Source organism: Macaca nemestrina, chromosome 9, assembly GCF_043159975.1.
Source record: "Macaca nemestrina isolate mMacNem1 chromosome 9, mMacNem.hap1, whole genome shotgun sequence".
Lineage (NCBI taxonomy): Eukaryota > Metazoa > Chordata > Mammalia > Primates > Cercopithecidae > Macaca > Macaca nemestrina.
This window is the reverse complement of record NC_092133.1, coordinates 45,014,562-45,035,942: the sequence shown is the minus strand read 5'-3', so window position 1 is coordinate 45,035,942 and position 21,381 is coordinate 45,014,562. Positions and strand designations below refer to the sequence as shown.

General features: G+C 35.9%; 1 protein-coding gene across 1 annotated transcript; it reads left to right on the top strand.

The window, feature by feature from the left end:
* LOC105480813 (lipase family member N) lies at positions 1-18,945 on the top strand. The gene is made up of 10 exons (XM_011739984.2): positions 1-101; positions 1,382-1,497; positions 2,161-2,278; positions 4,358-4,556; positions 6,244-6,353; positions 8,675-8,811; positions 10,716-10,862; positions 14,368-14,439; positions 14,989-15,060; positions 17,340-18,945. The coding sequence occupies exons 2-10, from the start codon at positions 1,390-1,392 to the stop codon at positions 17,571-17,573; spliced, it is 1,197 nt and encodes a 398-aa protein (XP_011738286.1). The 5' UTR covers positions 1-101; positions 1,382-1,389; the 3' UTR covers positions 17,574-18,945.
* Positions 18,946-21,381: the final 2,436 nt, after the last annotated feature.

Below are 21,381 nucleotides of genomic sequence, written 5' to 3'. Positions count from 1 at the left end.
TGTAATCATCTCTTACTCTTCAGCCTGATGTCAAAAGCAAAACTTCAGAAGTTCCTCATCAATAAGGAGTCCTTGGGAGCAGGTGAAGCTCATCTAACTAGGTAAGATGAAGATCTATCACAACCAGGAGGCAGGTTGGAAGGTGCCAGTTGCACCGACAGTCAGGTGCAAGAGCTCTGCAGTGAGTCTGCCTGAGTGTCCATCCTAGATCTGTCACCTGTTGGCTCTGTGACCTTGAGCAGGTCTTAAATCTCTCTAAGCCTTTGTTTTTTTATTGATAAAATGAGGATAATAGTACCAAAATTATGGAGATTTTGAGAGCTTAAATAACATGTGAACTATTTAGAACAAGTCCTACCATAAGGACACTCAGTAGCTATTGGTTATTATTAGTTTCATACAATTTGAAAAGTTTCAAAACATTTGCAGATATAAGATGATCTTCAACCACATAGCTAATGTATGCAAAGCTATTTAGCTTCAGAAGTAAACTCTGCATTTCTAGAAGTTAAATCTTAATTTGTTATAGTAAATTATCTCTAATATTTATCTCTCGCTCACTTTTATAAGAAAAATAGTGAAAGCATTTATTAAGAACTTATACTGCACTGTTATATAACTTAATCCTCACTATAACCCTATGAGATAGGTTACATTATTGTCCCAATTTTACTAACAAGGAAATCAAGAGACAAAGCTACTAAAACACTTACCTGAGGTTAGACACGTTCTTTTGTGGTGAGGCTGGACTTCAAATTTAGACCATTTGACTGCAGCACTTATATGATGAGCATGCTGTTTAGTGTTATAGTGTTGGTCTATCTTTGAACAGACATACTTTTAAACCATGACAAGGAAGTGAGACTGCACATTGAATATGCAAAATTTGCCTTTGGGTGCCACATGAGAAATAGTCACATCACTAGAAACTAATCATAAGCTTTTTTGTTTGGTTAAAGTTTTATTTATCCATTTTTCTTGTTTACTTTGTGGGATACGGGGCTTAGCTAGGGGATAACTCCACTTTTCACTTGGCCATGGTATGAAAACCTGTCCTCTGAATCTTTAGATATTTTGGCAAATTGTAGGCAAACAAAGACTTAAAGCAATTCAGTCTTGATTACAGACCAAAAATGCCTCCATACTTGATTAAATTTATTTCATTTTAGGAACTGGATTATAATAAATACAACTTCTATATGAAAAAATAGATTAATAGTGCTCAAAGTTAGTTCACTGTATTTATTCCCTTTAACACATTATCCGCTTTCAGTGCTATTCAAGTTTTCATTAATTATTAATTATTTCATTAATCATTTTATTTCATTAATCAACATTAATATATATAATTAATCTGTGAATATTAAATTTTTTATGCCAGGCATTTCTATGATGTGGCTGCTTTTAACAACAACTTGTTTGATCTGTGGAACTTTAAATGTTGGTGGATTCCTTGATTTGGAAAATGAAGTGAATCCTGAGGTGTGGATGAATACTGTAAGTCATGGAAAACTGTGAAGAACATCAAATAAAGCAGGACTAATGGATTATGAGGTTACAAAAGGTTCTGTTATAACATAAAATCTCTGATAAAACAGATAAAATATAGATGGTTTTTGACCTCTGCAAGAGTCAAGTTAGTTAGATCTTTGGCTGAAAAACGAATACTGTCCAGTAATGGAAACCAAAATTGTGCTATTGTGCTATCTATCTATCTATCTATCTATCTATCTATCTATCTATCTATTTATCTATCTATCTATCTATCTCTCTCTCTCTATAGATAGAACTCCTCTTTTGAATTTATGTTTTAAGAATATCAAGCTATTTGCTGATATACGTGATTGTCTTCTATTGATCTATAGTTCTATTACTTTTAAACCAAGAGGGGCCTCAAAAGACAATTGACTTGAGAATACAGCTTTGTCAGAAAGAATGGGTCAATGCTAAATTTTCCCCTACACTCCAAAATATTTGCCAAAGGTAGATATTTTTGAACATTCTACTTATTTTGTATTAAGACTTTATTAATTTTACAGTTACCTGGTGTTATAAATTTCAGATAATTCACCCTAATAAGCACACAATAGAGAGTTTGTTTTAATTCCTTTTTATATCCTTTGGAGAAGTTCCACTAATGACTGTATTTTTACTGGGCAGAGTGAAATCATCATCTACAATGGCTATCCCAGTGAAGAGTATGAAGTCACCACTGAAGATGGGTACATACTCCTTGTCAACAGAATTCCCTATGGGCGAAGACACATTAGGAGCACAGGTACAAGATATGTCTCTCCTGAAAAGGGGACTGCACTGACATCCTCCTTCTCAGGAGGAATTTAGTGCTAGATATGCATCAACAGAGTTTATCAAAATTGGTTTGAATTATTAGATTAGACTTTAAATAGTTAACAGGGAGGCTTACTCTTTGCCTGATAATTATCTGAAGACAGACAAGAACCTAAAAATATAGACAGCAAGACTGATCTTGCTAACTGCAACCAGAGGTACTTGTTAGGGTGTAAACAGGAAGGCGGAGCCTACATTTTGTCACCTCATTACTGATTTATCATGTGAAAAATTGCTTTGTCCCAGGAAAATGGATCTCCTCATTGTCAGAAGGAGATTTGCTGGGTTGTGTGAAATTGACTGTGGGGCACCCAAGAAGAGCCTCTCCTGCCCCCACTAAAATCAAGGGGCCACCCTCTGCAGGATAAAAAACAATCTAGTTAAATGACAACAGCATTTCTGAAAAGTTTTCCAGGACTGAAAACATTAACATCCACATACATTTGATCTAAGAGATAGATGGTTCATGGAGTGAAAGAGTATGGTGTCAATAAGGCTTGAATTCTAGAATGAGGGGCCAGCCATGCCACAGCAGGGGAATGATACTCCTTTAAAGGGAAAATTTAACTGCAAAGCCTCTGAAGAAGAAATAAGAATAAGCAAAATATATGCAATGGTTCAAAAGCAAACAATTTATTGGCAACTGCTTACCATGTTCATTTTGCATCTTTTCTCCCACCACACATATTAAGTACCAGTTGAGGTCATGTTTGACATTCTCTCCCTCTTATATCTCCAGTTTCAGAATGAAAAATGAGAGTGAGATATGAGTAGTTTTACTAGTTAAAATATGAAACACCCAGTTAAATTTGAAGATCAGATAAACAACAAATAATTTTTTATAAGTCTCATTTTAACATACACTCTTTATTCACTATTATCACTATTTATAAAAATTTCATAGAGCATCCTGGATCTTTTTGCTTACTTTTGTTTTTATTTTTTACTAAATCTGGCAATCCCAGGTACAGATGTGAAGGAGTTGTGAAATATAAAAGGAGAAAACTTTTATGGGAAAGGTTTTGCTTAAGTAGAGATAATTTTGGAAAGATTTATAATTAAAGGTCATTCATTAGATGTAATGTTCTAAATAATTTAAATCAGTTAAACCTCTCGTCAACAATATGAGATGGGTACCACTAATAGTCACCATTTCACAAATGATGAAATTAAGGCACAACCGGTTATGTTAAGAAGTCTAAAGTCACACAAATAGCAAGCTGACAGACCAGAATTTAAGCCCAGGCATCCTGGCTCCAGAGCCTGTGCTCTTAGTCATGAAATTATAGTGCCTTACTTGACCTTCCACCCTGGTTCTTTGCATCTCCCTGAATGCTCTGTCTCCCTCAGGAATCTGGAAGTTGGCAGAGGGACATTGAGCTGAGTATATTATTGTAGTTTTTAAATGCTGTCCACTGGGCAGAGGATGGGGATTTGAATAGAAATGTGGTGAGGAACTAATCAATGTCCGCTTACACTCACCTCTTCTTCCTCTCTGGAAGAGCCATAGGACTTGAGTAAGCATGATAAATTTCACACCCAGGAAATTTGTATATACGAATACATAGAGCAGAGTAGTTACCAGTACAGCCTTTGACATAAAAAGAACTGGGTTTGTGTCCCTGCTCTGGCCTTCTTATCTGGGTGGCCCTCTGGGAAAGTTACTTAACTACATAAAGTTTGGTTTCCACATCTACAAAATGAGGGTTCTCAAAATAGCAGCTAGTTTATAGAGTTGTTGTAAGAATTTAGTAAGCTAATACATATAAATAGGTCAACATAGCACCAGGTACACATTATGTGCTCAAGAAACTGAAGTTACCTGATTACAATGCTCTATACTATTGACAAGGGAAAAGTGAAAACAGTTTTTGTTTTACCATGTGTGCATGTGTGTGTATTTCTGTAATGTTTCTGACATGCTCTATTTACCATAAATTTCTCTCTCTCTCTCCCTCTCTCTCTCTTTCTCTTCTTCCCTCTCTCATCTTACCCTTTCTCCCCCCAGGTCCCCGGCCAGTTGTGTATATGCAGCATGCCCTGTTTGCAGACAATGCCTACTGGCTTGAGAATTATGCCAATGGAAGCCTTGGATTCCTTCTAGCAGATGCAGGTTATGATGTATGGATGGGAAACAGTCGGGGAAACACTTGGTCAAGAAGACACAAGACACTCTCAGAGACAGATGAGAAATTCTGGGCCTTTAGGTAAATATTAGCTAAGAAAACTCAACAGGGAAATTGGAGGCAATTTTTAAAAAATAACGTGGGTGCTATTAATGATAATCTTTGATGCTTGAAGTCATATAGCTTCTTGTAGTTTCTGTTAACATCTCAAAGGAGGGAAACAGCAAGAAGCTTTGATTTTTCACTGATTCTCCCACAGGCAAAGTATGGCATTTCAACAAGATCATTTTTACATCCAATTTTTACATCAATTTTATGCATTAAAAGTATGTCCAAAGAGATAGCTGAGGAAATTATCATGACTAGTGTGCACATTCATTCAGCCAATGTTTACTGAGTGGCTACTGTATGCGCTGTTCTAGGCCCCGAACACTCAAACGGGGAACAGACCAACTCTCGGACCTCACAAAGCTTATGTTCATTTTAGTGATAATTTTACAAGTCATTTCTTCTGGATGACCAATCAACTGTGTAAAGATGATTTTGACCAGGACTGTACTGATTTAGAGAAACTGTGATTGAGATTGCACATAGTACCATTTTCACGAAAACTCCAATATTAAGTTTTTAAAACCTTGTTAATGGGCAATGAAGAAGAATCTTTTTGATATCTTAATTGTTTCTTTTAATGGAAGAGTTTTCCACTGTCACTAGAGGACAGGCTAATGCCTGCAATAGACTTTCTTTCTTCAGGCCTAAGATCCCCGTTGGTTTGTAAACCGGCTGTTAGAACAGAGTGTGTATTCCTATTACATTAATAGAACATTCAGTACCCACTGAAAGTTTGAGAAGAATGGAGGAATAGAATACAATGTTATGGTCAGAGTTCTTGGGCAGGGGCAAGCTCAGGAAGTATTGTATCACTAGTCTTTAGGAGGTGTCACAACAATTCTCCTATTCTTGGAAGTCCCAATCCATAGATTTCCTCACGTCCTTTTAATAAACAGGCTTCTGGCTTACGGAATACCTGATTTGACTAAATGTTATATAGGCCCTTTTGCTCCTCCTGTCTGAAGAACAAAATACTGGTACTATGGAATATTGGAATATATGGTATATATTAAATATATATATACACACACACATATATATATATGTATCTTTGTGGGCAGGAATACTACTAACAACATCTTAATGAATGCCTACTAGCAGCCAGAGTCATTTCTTTCATACCATTAAACCCCTTTAGCAGCCCTGTAAACCAGGCACTACCCTATTTATTTCTCAAATGAGAAAACATAGGCTCAGAGCATTTCAGTAACTTCTCAAGAGTTGCAAAGCTCATAAATGGTAGAATCATGATTTACAAAAACCCTGTTTCCAAAGATGGGTGTTAAATGGCCCTAAGAATTGTGAAGCCTCGTGGGGGACTCAGAAGTAGAAGCACGCAAGCCAGATAGAGAAAGGGAGGGCAAAGAAAAGCAAGAGAAGGGAAGGAAGAGGAGGAATCATAAGGTTGAACTTCAAACATCATACACAAGTCTTGAAAGTGTTCCTCTTATGAGGAAGTCTTATGACGAAGTAAAATGTATATATGAAGAAAAACAAAAAGCTACAATGGCCTACATATAATTGGATAAATAATGAAATACACACTGAATCTAAGTAAACAGCATAGAATCTGTGTGTAAAAAAGAAGTGAGCAAGTGCTGTGAGTTTTAAACTTAAACTTGCAAGTATTTATAAAAGCCCCTTTTTTATTTTGCAGTTTTGATGAAATGGCCAAATATGATCTCCCAGGAGTCATAGACTTCATTGTAAATAAAACTGGTCAGGAGAAATTGTATTTCATTGGACATTCACTTGGCACTACAATAGGTATGTTTTTGAGGGTCAGTGTTCTCAGAGTCTTACAGGAGTTCACCTTTATGTTGGAATAAAATAACTGCTATTTATAGTGCCTTCAATTCTCTGTCCTCTGCTGGGAATAACCCTAGTACTCTGAGTAGCTTTGAGCTTGCAGTGCACAGACTATATGTAAGGCAAACCTTTCCTGGGTCTCTGGTCACAGCAGCATATTGACTATGGTGATGCAATTTCCCAGGAATAACGTGTGTTCCAAATTCAAAGAAATGATTCTGCAGAGTAAGTTTCTAGATTCTCTCTGAGCTGAAAAAGTAAAATTTAATGCCATGGATTATGGCTGAAACATAATGAATGTGCATCAATCATCTCTTTCTCACAACCCAAATGGGATCTTTAAAAAATAAAAGGGAGGGGCTTATACTTATATTTAAACAAATTGAAAAGACATGGTTATATTTGTTTGTTGGAACACAAAAGTTTACTATAATAAATCAGTTGAGTTGATCTATTTAGTGTGTGATTTAGTATTTATGAAATAACAAGTAAACGTAAGCAGTATGTAGAAATTTTTAAAGTTTTTTTAAGTTGACAATTTACTTCTTACTTACTTTACTTAATTTACTTTACAATTTACTTCCCACATAGTTTGGAAAGAAATCAATAATCTAGTTCCAAGTAAAAGTTGAAAGGAACTCATACTAATAAAAGTTTTGAATTTGTCATTTCCACTAAAGGTTCCAACTTTAAGAGAATAAATCATGTGAAAATGCAATATTTTAGTTTAGGGAAATATCTTCATTATCACCACGATCATCAGTAACATGTATTAATTAGTACTTTAGATTGATAGGCACTTTCCAAGCTCAGAACAAGCAGTTAGCTAGCATCAGAGAGCATATACTAAAAAAGTGTCAAAGAACTCATAGGAGATCAAAAATGCCACTAATAGGCAAATAATTATAGTATCTAACACGTATTGAGCATTCGTAATGTGTACGGTCTTGCGTTCAGGACCTTTCCCACAGTATCTCCCTCTGATCTTCAAAACAACCTGACTGTTATTATCTCCATCTCATAGAAGAAGAAACACAAGTTCAGAACACAGATTCAAACCAGGTGTATCTGATTTCACCAATGGGGTGTGTAAGGATTATGGAGAAATGGTGTAGAGAAGGAATGACTTTAGTTGATTTTGGAAAGTGGGTAGGACTTAGATCTGGTCTTATACTTGATCTGAAAAAAAAGAAAAAAAAACATGGAGAATTTGATTATTTGTGCTCTGTGTTACATTTAGGGCATAAAATTTTTTAGTGAATGTTGTTTGCGTTTTGGACAGAGCAATTTCTATTACGTAAGGAGCACCCACTCTTTGTAGGACATTTAGGTCCCAGCCCATTAAACACGGCTCTGCAGTCAGGGTGACCCCCAAAAATCTCACCTCTGCACATTTCCAAACACCCTCTGGGGAAGTACTATTCCTGATTCAGAGTCTTTTTATCAATTGTTCAGTCAATTATTTCAGTTCTTCTTTATCTGGCCAAGACAGTTTCAATGTTTCAACAAGTGTTTCAGTACACACACACACACACACACACCAGTGGAGGCCCAGGAAGGGACCTCTGGAAACCAAATTATATGGATATTCCTCCTAGCCTACCCGGTGTCATGCTGATCTCCATCCTCACAGAGATACAAAGGGGTGCAATGCTACTGCTGAAAGAGCAAAGCAAATGGAGACGCCTGGTCCTTACTGGGCCATCATGGACACTAGGGAAACCCCTTTCTTTCTGGAAACAGGGAAGAGTCTAGAGGGTTGATAAACACCCAGCAAGCCACTGGGAGCAGTGAAATTTCATTCCACAGTGAGAAAGAAAACCTGTTGGAATAACTGGGTGATGCTGTAGAAAGAAATCAGTTCACCTCCTGTGACTGGTTATTTGCTTCCGGAAGCTCTGTGATTCGTTCTGGCATCTCAGAGTTAGGGACGAAATGAGAATGTTGCCAGCATTTACCCCATGCTTGGGAAGTGAGGTCACCTTCAGTTCATAAGAAGTAGCTACTCCGACAGCTTAACCATCACCTTTCCCCTGCCAGCTACTCCATTTCCCCTAGCCAAGTCAAATTGTCCATAAGCAGAATAAAATAAAATTGGAGACTTGAGAGCAGAGAAGACTGAAGGCAGATAATCTTTATAGAATAACTCAGAAGACTTCCAATTCATCCCCAATATGATCGCGATAGAAGGAAAAATGACTAAACAGAGCCCCATTTTTGTTAGAAACTTTGCATAAGTACTTATTTTTACAAGATTGTCTTGTCTCCTATTCTCTCAGGGTTTGTAGCCTTTTCCACCATGCCTGAACTGGCACAAAGAATCAAAATGAATTTTGCCTTGGGTCCTGTGATCTCATTCAAATATCCCACGGGCATTTTTACCAGTTTTTTTCTACTTCCAAATTCCATAATCAAGGTAGGCTCCTTTCACCAAAATGTACCTGAGGATCTCATTTTGGATCAGAAATCCTTATTATTTTCAAATCTACTGTAAAGTAAAGGTAGGAAATTTAGATAAAATCTATAGAACTTAGACTCTGTGGGCATGTGCTTGTGTATGTGTGTCTCCATGTGTGCGTATATCTGTGTCATAGTATCTGTAAGTTCTATAATACAATTTACTCTACAAGGTCATTAGCAGAGTTGAGTATCTGTCAGAATCTGTAGCTGAGCTGAGTGCTGTATGACAACAAAGATTTTTCTTGTTTTCCCAAGGATTTTTTTGTTCCATTTAGTCAGGTAGGTCAATGAATTAACATTGCCCAAATGAAAGACACTTCAAGTTACCCATAATCACTGATGTGTCCAATTTTGACATTAAAAAAACCTAATTAATATATTGCTTCCAATATGGAAACTTGCCCTAATTTACTAAAGCTAAGATTCCAAAGCCTAAATGTATTACAACTCAAGTATTAAGTCAAATATTTATTGGTTATTTTTCAAGAGTTGAAAAAATCATTTGGTTGCCAATTGTGGATTTGGAATTTTATCTATTAAAGAGGTTTTTTTTTTTTTTTCTCTTTGCTTTTGTTTCTTTACAAAGGTCATTGCCACAATGAACATAGCATTTAATCAAATTCAAAATTGGCCTTTGAATTTGGGATGATGGATAAAATGGATTTGGGCCAAATCTGAAGTCAAGGAGACCAGTTATAATATCAAAATAATTCATATATAAGAAAATGAGATCTTGGTTTGGGGTGGAGTGGTAGGAATGGAAAAAAAATTATTTGTGAGCTAACACAAGGAAGAATTTCCATAGGGCCTAATGATTGGTCTGATAATAGTTTCATTGTATTGTTTACTGAGAGCATAAATGATGTAACTTCCTTATTCAAGAGCTTTTCTAGTTTATTTCAAAATGTGTTGACATCAGTTAGTTTTTAATGTTTTCTATATTTGGGCAGCATGAGCAAACTAATTTATTAAATTAAATTCAGAGAGAGACACATCTATCTGTAAATACATATATGTGTTGTATGTGTTGCTCTTCCTACATAGGTCAGCTATAAGGCAAATAATGTTCCTGGGTTATCTCAGTTTCACATTTCCCACTGTCAATATTCCTGCTACTTTTAAGTCCCATTTCCTGCTCTTTTCTTCCATCAGTTTCCCCCAGAAGCTCTAAGACCCCACCAGGAATCCCCATCCAAGTTTACTTTCCCAAGTCCTGGAAGTTTCAATTGTACTGCCTTTGCGACATTATCATATCTTTTCTGTTCAATGGTTCTTTCTCTTTGGTTCGTCATTCTCTACTTTTCAGCCTGAGAGCTGGCTAATCTGGGACACTACTCGAATGCAATGTGCACATGGGTAACATGGAAAACCCCGATTTTCCCTCATATTCAAGGTATTATTTGACCTTAAGAAAAACTGTTTTACATTTTGTACCAATTAATGAGAAAAAATATTGGCAAGCACTGACTGGACAGAATACAGGGAAGCTTCACTATGGAGAAGTGAATTTGGGATTGACAGCCTTTATTGCAATCTCCTTGTAAGTAATGTTTGATAATCTTCCTCATTTGGAGATACATTCCTAAGTCACCTTTCCTGAATAATTTGGTCTCCTTGACTGAATCAGTAGTACAAATAGATCCCCAAGCATGGCTCTTTCCTAGAAGGAAGGAAATGTCAAGAAGTCTGAAGATGATTCTTGAATTCTGGTTTTTTGCTCTTGCTATTTGGGCTTCTTGTCATTGTTGTTGTTGCTATTGAGTTGAGCTCCCTAAATATTCTGGTTACTAATCCCTTGTAATATGCATAGTTTGCAAATATTTTATCTCATTCAAAGGTAATTATTATTTACTTTCATAGGCTGTTTTTGGTACCAAAGGTTTCTTTTTAGAAGATAAGAAAAAGAAGATACCTTCTACCAAAATCTGCAACAATAAGATACTCTGGTTGATATGCAGTGAATTTATGTCCTTATGGGCTGGATCCAACAAGAAAAATATGAATCAGGTATATGTGATAATTATAGGGCCATTTGATACCTTAAGAAATTCCAGCTTTCCTTTGACTCATTTTGATGTATCTATTTACTGTATAAATTCATATGGTATTCCAAACACTTAAAGACAGATTTTATTTTTGCTTTTAAAAATGTTTATGGGTACATAATAGTTGTATATATTTATGAGGTACATGTGATATTTTGATATAAGCACACAATGTGTAATGAACAAGTCGGGGTAATTGGGATATCCATCACCTCAAGCATCGATCATTTCTTTTTGTTAGAGACATTCTAATTTGACTCTTCTAGTTATTTTAAAATATATAATGAATTATTGTTAACTATAGTCATCCTATTGTGCATGCTGGACTTTATTCCTTCTAATGGTATTTTTGTACCCATTAACCAATGCCTCTTTGTCCTTCCCCCATCCCTACTACCCTTTCCAGTCTCTGGTAACCATCATTCTACTCACTATCTCTATATGGTCAGTTTTTTTTAACTCCCCTATATGAGTGAGAACATGCAGTATTTGTCTTTTTATACCTGACTTATTTCACTTAATGTAATGTTCTCCAGCTTCATCCACATTATTGCAAATGACATGATTTCATTATTTTTGCGGCTGAATAGTATTCCACTGTCAAAATGTACCACATTTTATTTATCCACTCATCTGTTGATGGACACTTAGGGTGATTTCATATCTTGGTTATTGTGAATAGTGCTGTAGTAAACATGGGGGTGCAAATGTCTCTTCCATGGATTGATTTTTTTTTTTTTTAATATAGAACTAGCACTGGAATTGCTGGATCATATGGTAGTTCTACTTTTAGTTTTTGAGGATCCTTCCTACTCTTCCCCATAGTGCCTGTACTAATTTGCATTCCTATCAAGTCTGTGCAAGGGTTCTCTTTTCTCCACATTCTTGCCAGCATCCATTATTCCCTATCTTTTTGATAAAAGCTGTTTTAACTGGAATAAGATAGTATTTCATTGTAGTTTTGGTTTGCATTTTTCTAATGATTAGTAATGTTGAACATTGTTTTTAATGTACCTCTTGGCAGTTTGTATGTCTTTTTGTGAGAAATGTCTATTCAGATCTTTTGCCCATGTTTAAATCAGATTTTTTTTTTTTTTTTTTTTTGCAATTGAGTTATATGACCTCTATATATTCTGGTTACTAATCCCTTGTCAGATAGGTAGTTTACAGATATTTTCCCTCATTCAACACGTTGTTACTTCACTTTGTTGATGGTTTCCTTTGCTTTGCAGAAGCTTTTTAGCTTGATGTAATCTAATTTGTTCATCTTTGCTTTGGTTACCTGTGCATTTGAGGGCTTACCTCAAATTGGCCCAGACCAATGTCCTGGAGTGTTTCTGCAATTTTTGCTTGTTAGTAGTTTCATAGTTTCAGGTCTTAAATTTGTCTTTAATCCATTTTTATTTTGTTTTTGTAAATAGCAAGAGATAGAGATCTAATTTCATTCTTCTGCATATGGACATCTAGTTTTCCCAGCATCATTTCTTGCGGAAATTGTCCTTTCCCCAATGTATGTTCTTGATGCCTTTGTGGAAAATTAGTTGACTATGAATGTATGGATTTATTTCTGGGTTCTTTATTCTGTTCTATCGGTCTATGTGTCTGTTTTTATGCCAGTATCATACTGTTTTGGTTATTACAGCTTTGTAATATAATTTGAAGCCAGGTCATGTGATACCTCCAGCTTTGTGCTTTTTGCTCAGAATCTTATATTTAGAAAAACCTAAAGACTCCAACAAAAAACCTGCTAGAACTGATGAACTAATTCATTAAATTTGCAGGATACAAAACCAACATACAAAATTCAGCAGCATTTCAATATGCCAACAGCAAATAATCTTTAAAAAAAAAAAAGAAAGAAAAAGTCAAGAAAGTAATCCATTTATAACAGCTACAAATAAAATAAAACACCTAGGAATAAACCATACCAAAGAAGTGAAAGATTTCTACAATGAAAACTATAAAACACTGATGAAAGAAATTGAAAATGACATTAAAAAATGGAAAGGTATTACATGTTTATGGATTGCAAGAATCAATATTGTTAAAATGTCCATACTATCCAAAACAATCTATAGATTCAATGCAATCCCTATCAAAATACCAATGACATTCTTCATTGAAATTAAAAAAAAGCCTAAAATTTATATGGCACCATGAAGGTAGATATCTGCTATACATAGAAGATCAGGTACTCAACAAACCTTGAATATGAAGACTGGGGAAGTGAATAGGCGGCTTTATTCTTCTATTCCCTGGCAAAATTTAGGAAAATGAATGTTTTATAATGGGTAGTAGCTTCTTACATGTTCTCAGTCAGCCACAACTTACTACAGTCAATTTGAATTTATTGCATTTGAACATATTGCTTTAAAAATAAAATCCTAAAAAAGGAGAGAAGCACAGATAAATGTTGATCTTATTTCACATGTTCCTTCCTTTGTGGGTGACTTTTGTTTTGAAATGAAACTCACCACTTAACCTACAAAATAACAGGACAGGGTGGAAGGGAGATGGGATCCCCTCTTTATGAAGCAGCAGCAGTGCTGTTTTATCACCTCTTCATTTTCTATTATTGAGAATTCAAGAAGAAGGAGGAGGAAGAGTTCACATCCGCAGACTGGTGTGGTTGAATAGTTGTCTCTAGTATTCCAAATAGCAGCCAATGAGGCTGTTACAGTGAAGTCAGTCGCAAGATAATTGTTCTGTACCCCTATTCTCTAAGAAGCTAAATTATGTTAGACTGAAACCCATAAGGAACCATTGTTCAAAGTTGGCTTGTTCAAAAGTAAAGATTTTTAATAGTTTCTCTTAGATTCATTATTTTCTAAGACATAGAATTACAATTACTATTTTATCTCTATAATTTTCATCTCTATAATGTTTACAAATATTGAAATAACCTTTGGAAAAAATTGGCTTTTAGCTTTACTTTTGCAATATTTTATTTTATCCCCATAAAAGCCTAGTAAATTGGTAGTATGACTTTTAGTATGTTCATTTAATAGATGAAAAAACAGAGACTCAAAGATGTTAAATATGGTGGCCAAGTTCACGAAGCTGATCATTAACAACAACAGGGCCTGAACTCCTGATTTTCTGATCTAATCTGTGACAGTGCACCTGGGTGCGCATGCACGCATCACCCCCACACTTGCGCATAGAACCTCTCCTAATTGGCTTTGCTCCATGATGACCACTACTGTTCCTTCTACTTGAAAATAAGCAAATTATCCTACAGATTCAGAGCTGGTACAGGTTTGCTGTCAAGCAGTCCATTCCATTAGTCAGCCTGTGGTTCGCTCACATTCAAGTATTGACATAAATGGTAATTTATCTAGATAAGTCTACCTCGTTATTTTCGAAGCCCCATTCTTGTTTGCTTCTTCTGTGCATCATTTTTCTCTGATTCTGAAAGGCAAAATTTTGTTGGGCAATTGCTGTAATATGAGTTTTATCTTCTTTAGAGTCGAATGGATGTGTATATGTCACATGCTCCTACTGGTTCATCAATACAGAACATTCTGCATATAAAACAGGTAGAGTCTTAGTCATGGAAAACCATTCCAATCCTTATTTTCAATATATTTAAAAAGACAGAATTGACCCTGTTAACAGGCCTACCCTAAGAATCTTAAGAGCTTGTTTCCAGTTTGTCCTTGCTGCCTTCTGTATGCCTTGATTTCCCTGGAATTTAAGAGAAAGGATTTTATGGTACAGACCAAGTAGATGACATAAATGAACACCATCTTAAATCAGAGTTTTTAAAATAGGCCCTGAACTGAAGCAAGAGGTAAACTAGGGAAGCCTCAGGAGAACTGAGACTTCTTCAGAGAGAAGTATCTGGGATTTAACTTCTTTCTAATGAGGCTTGGTTTTCCATGAACTTTTCCTTTAAACCAAAGGGGGGTTATTGCTTGTTTTTCTGTTGAGCTCCACTTGTCATAATTGTAAAATGGGTATTTACATCCTTCTGGTGATCTAGGAGCCCTATTTTCTTCCTAGCATACAGTATTTTTCTAAAATTTGCTGTTAGCTCTCATGATTCTTACCCTCACTATTCTTTTTCTAAAAAACATTTGTTTCAGCTTTACCAATCTGACGAATTCAGAGCTTATGACTGGGGAAATGAAGCCGATAATATGAAACATTACAATCAGGTGAGCTACATACAGTAACCCCAGAATGCTGATTTTGATAAGTTACAATAAAAAATTATTTGAGGGTGGAAAGACTCCTACCTGTCATTTGGTGGCATTTATACTGATAGAACATTTTCAAAAAAAGTTTAATTTTAATTTTAATTTATTTCAGAAAATTTATAAATTAAAGAAGCACATACAAAGGAAATTAGATCATGTGTAATCCTTCCATCCAGAGATAACTAGATGTACTAACATTTTGGTGTATTTATTCCAATTTTCTCAGTATTATATCACTTTTATACAACTTTTAATCCTTCTATTTTACTTAAGCTATAGTAAGAGATGACTAACATTACTGAAGGATTTTTAAATATATTTTTAATGGCTACATAATAATAGAAATTGTTTCATAAAAATCTTTACAGCATAAATGAATATATACTTTTTAATGCCAACAGAAAAATTAGAATTCCACATGAAAGTTGAATAAGTATTACCCAACATTGAAGACTTGGGTCATAAGGCATCTTTTTCCATATAGCTTTATGACATAAAAATCTGTAGACTCGTTTAGCACTGTACTTTTAATTAATCCTGTCACCACTTTTCTGTTCTCATAACCAGGGGCTTGGCTTGTAAGTATGAACTAAACAAATTAAATTGTTCTAAGTATTTTCCCAGGCTATCATATTTTAAGCTATTTACTAATGCAACTATAGATCAATTATTAATAAGTTGTTTCTGAGGATCAAAACAATCAGACTAATCAACTTCTTAGTAATGAATTGGCCTGTTAGAGGAATAATTCTACTAATCCTTAAAACCACTACAGGAGATAGACCATGTATATTTTATTTTAAAAAATCAGTTGAAGACATGATTTACATATAATAACATTACCAATTTTATGTGTCCCATTAAATGAGTTTTGACAAATATATCTATTTGTGTAACCACACCACAATCTAAACATAGGACATTTCTATCACCCCTAAAAGTTTTTTCCCTGCTGCTGACACTATTTTTAGACACAAATGCATGTATTTGCAAATGCTTAGAAAAGGTCTAGAAAAAAAATAAATGTTAAAGTGGTTATCTTCAGAGAGAGGAAGAAAGACGAAAAGAAGTGGATGGACATGAAACACTAAGGGACTCTCATTTTGGACTTCACATATGTCTGTTTTCTTCCATTATTTTTAATAAACATGTTATATTTATAAATTGTTTACATTTATAAGAAACTGAAACAAAATAAACACACACATTCAAGATCATTATGGTCAAGTACTAAAGTATGTGAGAGTGTTAATGTCCTTAGAATTTATCCACAGTTAGCTGATCCTACTCTGCTCCAAGCCAGTCCTATTTTGTGAATTAATCTTAGTTGATGCCAATTTTTATTACATTCCCTCCAAAAAACTAGTCTCAACAGTTTGCTCTCTCCTCAAGTTCACAGCATTATCTCTGTTCCCACAGTGATGTCTGACTTTTCCTTCTGTTTGTGATTGTTCCCTTTGTCCCAAGCACTGGCTACTCCTCCTCTCACTGCTCTGAAATGATTAGCATTCCCCAGGGATTCTTCAAAACTCTCTTTCTTCCTTGGAAAAGTCAGCCATCCCAATAGCTTTAATTTGGACCATTTCTACTACTCATCTAGATTTTTTCAGGACTTGCCTTCAACCTGTTCTTTCTTTAGGTGATTCCATTAACTGTTGCCCGTACGGTAGTCTGAAGACAGACCTCTGAGAAATGACCCTACCTTGTCTCCAAAACTTCCGAAATACGTCCAAATTTCCTAGCCTGACATTCAGACCTTGACTATCTGCCTCCAAGTTTATGTCCTATCACATCCCCTTACATATTCTGTTCTCCAGGTATATTGGGAATCTTGCCATTCCTGATCATAGCCTACAAACTCTTCCTGCCTCCCACCCACCCTCATCTCTGCTGTCGAAATGCAACCTTCCCTCAAGAGTCATTTCACGGGACCCCTCTTTTTATGAAACCCTCAGGTGGAAATAGCTTTTTGTCTTTACTTCCATTTTATTTTTGGGAGTGTTTATGGCATTTAACATACCTTACTTTGTATACAAATATTTGCTTTGCTATCTTGCCTTTCTCCCTCTTTTGCAAATTTCTTAAAGGTAGAGACCATTGAAAACATTGTATGTTTTCTTCCTATGTCACTGGTGCCTAACACAACTATGGCCATCGTCCATATTCATTTAGCAGCCTTTGTGGTTATTGCTTTGAGGAGCTTCCTCTCATGTATGACCTTGCTTTCTCTCCTACAGAGTCATCCGCCTATATATGACCTGACTGCCATGAAAGTGCCTACTGCTATTTGGGCTGGTGGACATGATGTCCTTGTAACACCCCAGGATGTGGCCAGGATACTCCCTCAAATCAAGAGTCTTCATTACTTTAAGCTATTGCCAGATTGGAACCACTTTGATTTTGTCTGGGGCCTTGATGCCCCTCAACGGATGTACAGTGAAATCATAGCTTTAATGAAGGCATATTCCTAAATGCAATGCATTTATTTTTCAGTTACAAGTTGCTTCCAAGCCCATAAGGGACTTTAGAAAAAATAGTAACCAACAATGATGTTGTCCCCCTGGGAGAGATGCACAATGGAGTCTGTTTTCCAAGTTAATTGTGTTAGTGTTATTTATGTTTAGAGACATCTTTGCATGGGACCATCTACAGGTCCTTATAAACAATGAGGTAGATTGGGCAAAAAAATAAATAAGTTGCCACTCTGATATTTAAGTCTAATTAAATTGTAATTTTTAGGGCGTACCATGAAGTATAGAAATGTCTAAAGCTTCAAAGGAACAGTGAAATTCCTTTAAGGTCCTATATGGAAACCTCTATTGTCATTTTATTTATATGGGTTGCTACGGCAATGGACAGAGTGTGGGATTAGGAGGAGGGCCTGTAGCTTCTTTATAAAAGTTTCTTAGCTATCCTGAAGATATACTAGACATTTTTACTTTTTAGGTATTTTCAACATGAGAAATTCAAAAAAGTCCCCAAAGATTCTTCCAGAGAAGCCATCTCCTCTTATAATCTTATCCCTGGCTATCTGGGTAAACGGAATCTTGAACCCATAATAGGATACATGCATAAAATCTTTCTTATTTAAGCAGAAATAAATTCTACAGTATCAATATCATTTTATAATCATAGGGAGGCTTCTTTGTTTAGCATGTAATGCCCCCTTTACAGGCTTTTTGTTCTTTGAGGGGTTTGAACATTCCATGAAAAACTGACAGACAGGAAACTGACAATAAAAGATTAAGCTAAAGATAGAAGCAGAAACTACTAGGCTAGCTAGTCTCTAAACATTAAGCATTTTCTTCCTCCATCTTAAAGGCAATGAGAAGCCACCAAAATATTTTACCTAACGGAAACCTGATCGCCATATTTTTGTTTGGCTGCTGCATAGAAAATGGATTAGAAGATGCCAACAAAAGATTCTGAGCAAGTTTGTAAATCTGATCAAGTGTTCTGATGCAGGCCGATATCCTTCCTCTGCACTCTCTAACAGAGATGATCCTTGGAAAATCCAGAGCCAGCTCCATAATACTGCCGTGCTCTGCTGGCAAATCCACAAGCTGCTGGCCCCTGGAGCCATTCTTCTCTCAAAACTAGCATTCATCAATTTAATGTATATGTATTGATGGGGAATAATGGTCACTATGAAAACCATGTGATAATATGGAAAAATACCCATGATATAATGTTATGTGTGAAGAGAAGAAAATGAAACTGGTAGAACTATGTGATTGCAAATATATACAAATATTAAAACAATTATTTGACTTTATAAAATATTTGTATATAATGAAAACTGAAGCAATATAAAAAATAAAATTAGTTGTGTCAGGGTAGTAACATGAGTGATTTATTTATACTTTAAAATTTTTAATATAGTAATGATATAATGTTACAACTTGTCTAAATCTCACAAATTTAACATTCAGTAAAGGAAGATAAACATAAAAGAATACATATTTTATTATACATTTTTATGTAGGCTAAATAATTGATGACTCTAGAAGCCTTAAAAAGCTTACTTTCAGGAGGAGAATCATGCCTTGGAGGGCTCTAAGGTCCAGAAACTGTCCTAATACTAGAGCTAGGTGCAGTCAGATTAATTATAATACATTTCATTATTTTGTCTGGAATACTAAGATAACTTCCAAGCAGGAATGGAGTCTAGCAACACTTTACTGTTGGGGAACTTGGCCACAGACTTCTAATACAAATTTTTAGATATGTTGACAATGTTTCTCCTTATTTTTCTTACTTATACAAACCAAGAAATTTGACTCACCACCTTGAAACAGACTCACCAGGTTACTCTAGTTTCCCAAGCTTCAATATCCCATTGCTATTTTTTTTTTATTATGCTTTATGTTCTAGGGTACATGTGCATAACATGCAGGTTTGTTACATATGTATACTTGTGCCATGTTGCTGTGCTGCACCCATCAACTTGTCAGCACCCATCAACACGTCATTTACATCAGGTATAACTCCCAATGCAATCCCTCCCCCCTCCCCCCTCCCCATGATAGGCCCCAGTGTGTGATGTTCCCCTTCCCGAGTCCAAGTGATCTCATTGTTCAGTTCCCACCTATGAGTGAGAACATGCGGTGTTTGGTTTTCTGTTCTTGTGATAGTTTGCTAAGAATGATGGTTTCCAGCTGCATCCATGTCTCTACAAAGGACACAAACTCATCCTTTTTTATGGCTGCATAGTATTCCATGGTGTATATGTGCCACATTTTCTTAATCCAGTCTGTCACTGATGGACATTTGGGTCGATTCCAAGTCTTTGCTATTGTGAATAGTGCCACAATGAACATACGTGTGCATGTGTCTTTATAGCAGCATGATTTATAATCCTTTGGGTATATACCCAGTAATGGGATGGCTGGGTCATATGGTACATCTAGTTCTAGATCCTTGAGGAATCGCCATACTGTTTTCCATAATGGTTGAACTAGTTTACAATCCCACCAACAGCGTAAAAGTGTTCCTATTTCTCCACATCCTCTCCAGCACCTGTTGTTTCCTGACTTTTTAATGATTGCAATTCTAACTGGTGTGAGATGGTATCTCATTGTGGTTTTGATTTGCCATTGCTATTTTTAATAGAACAAGGTAAACAATAACATTAATGTCATTCAACACAAATTTATGTCAAATGTAAATTCTGACTCTGAACTTCGGTGAATTTCTTTCAAACGGTATGATCAGTTTCAGAGAGGCAAAGTCTTGCTCAAGTGACGGCCTTTCTGAGACTCATTAACCAAAGAACAAGGGACCTGTTTCACCATCAGGGCTTTGTTCAACTTTGATCACCTCTGCATTCTCTTCTCATAGGAAGGTTTCCCATATTTACCAAGGTCTGGCCACAATACCAGAAATGTTTTCTGTGAACTATATGCCCTAGAATTACCGTTCCTTCTTCTAAATCACTTTTTGTTTTTGTTTTTGGTTTGTTTGTTTGTTTGTTTGTTTGTTTTTTGAGACGGGGTTTCACTCTTGTTGCCTAGGCTGGAGTGCAATGGTGCAATCTCAGCTGGCTGCAACTTCCACCTCCTAGGTTAAAGCAATTCTCCTGCCTTAGCCTCCTGAATAGCTGGGATTACAGGCGCCCATCACCACGGCCAGCTACTTTTTTGCATTTTTAGTAGAGATGGGTTTTCACTACGTTGGCCAGGCTGATCTTGAACTCTTGACTTCAGGCAATCCGCCTCGCCTCGGCCTCCCAAAATGCTGGGATTACAGGCATGAGCCACCGCGTCCAGCCTAAATCACTTTTTATTATGCTTCCGAATTATCTTTTTGGAGAGTTTTATGTAAGTCTACCGCCCTAATACATTTTAAGTAGCTTGAAAACAGAAGCAATTAAGACATAGAACTCTCCATTACCACACTAAATTCACTCTTGCTATTCCTTTTTGGTCAACCACCACTACTACCATGACCAGCTCTCCTTGAACTTGATCCCTGACAACTTATCTGTTCTCCATCGCTATAATGTCTTATAAATAAAATCATGGAGTATGTGTCCTTGATATTGGCTTTTTTCACTTAGCATGATGTCCTTGAGATCTATCCAAATTGTTTCTTATATCGTTTGTTCCTCCTTATTGCTAAATAGCATTCCACGGTATGCATGCCACAGTTTGTTTAACCATTCACTCACTGAAAAACATGTGGGTTATTTCCAAGTTTTGGCTTTATCTTTTTGGCTTTTCACTGCTTAGTGACATGTCTTGAAAATAAAAAGAACACTCAGTTCAGATTCTTTAATTT

Coding starts and splice junctions, on each gene's coding strand:
- LOC105480813 (XM_011739984.2), top strand. CDS start 1,390: ATGATGTGGCTGCTTTTAACAACAACTTGTTTGATCTGTGGAACTTTA. Junction 2,279..4,357: donor AAGACACATTAGGAGCACAG/GTACAAGATATG, acceptor TTCTCCCCCCAG/GTCCCCGGCCAGTTGTGTAT. Junction 6,354..8,674: donor TTCACTTGGCACTACAATAG/GTATGTTTTTGA, acceptor CTATTCTCTCAG/GGTTTGTAGCCTTTTCCACC.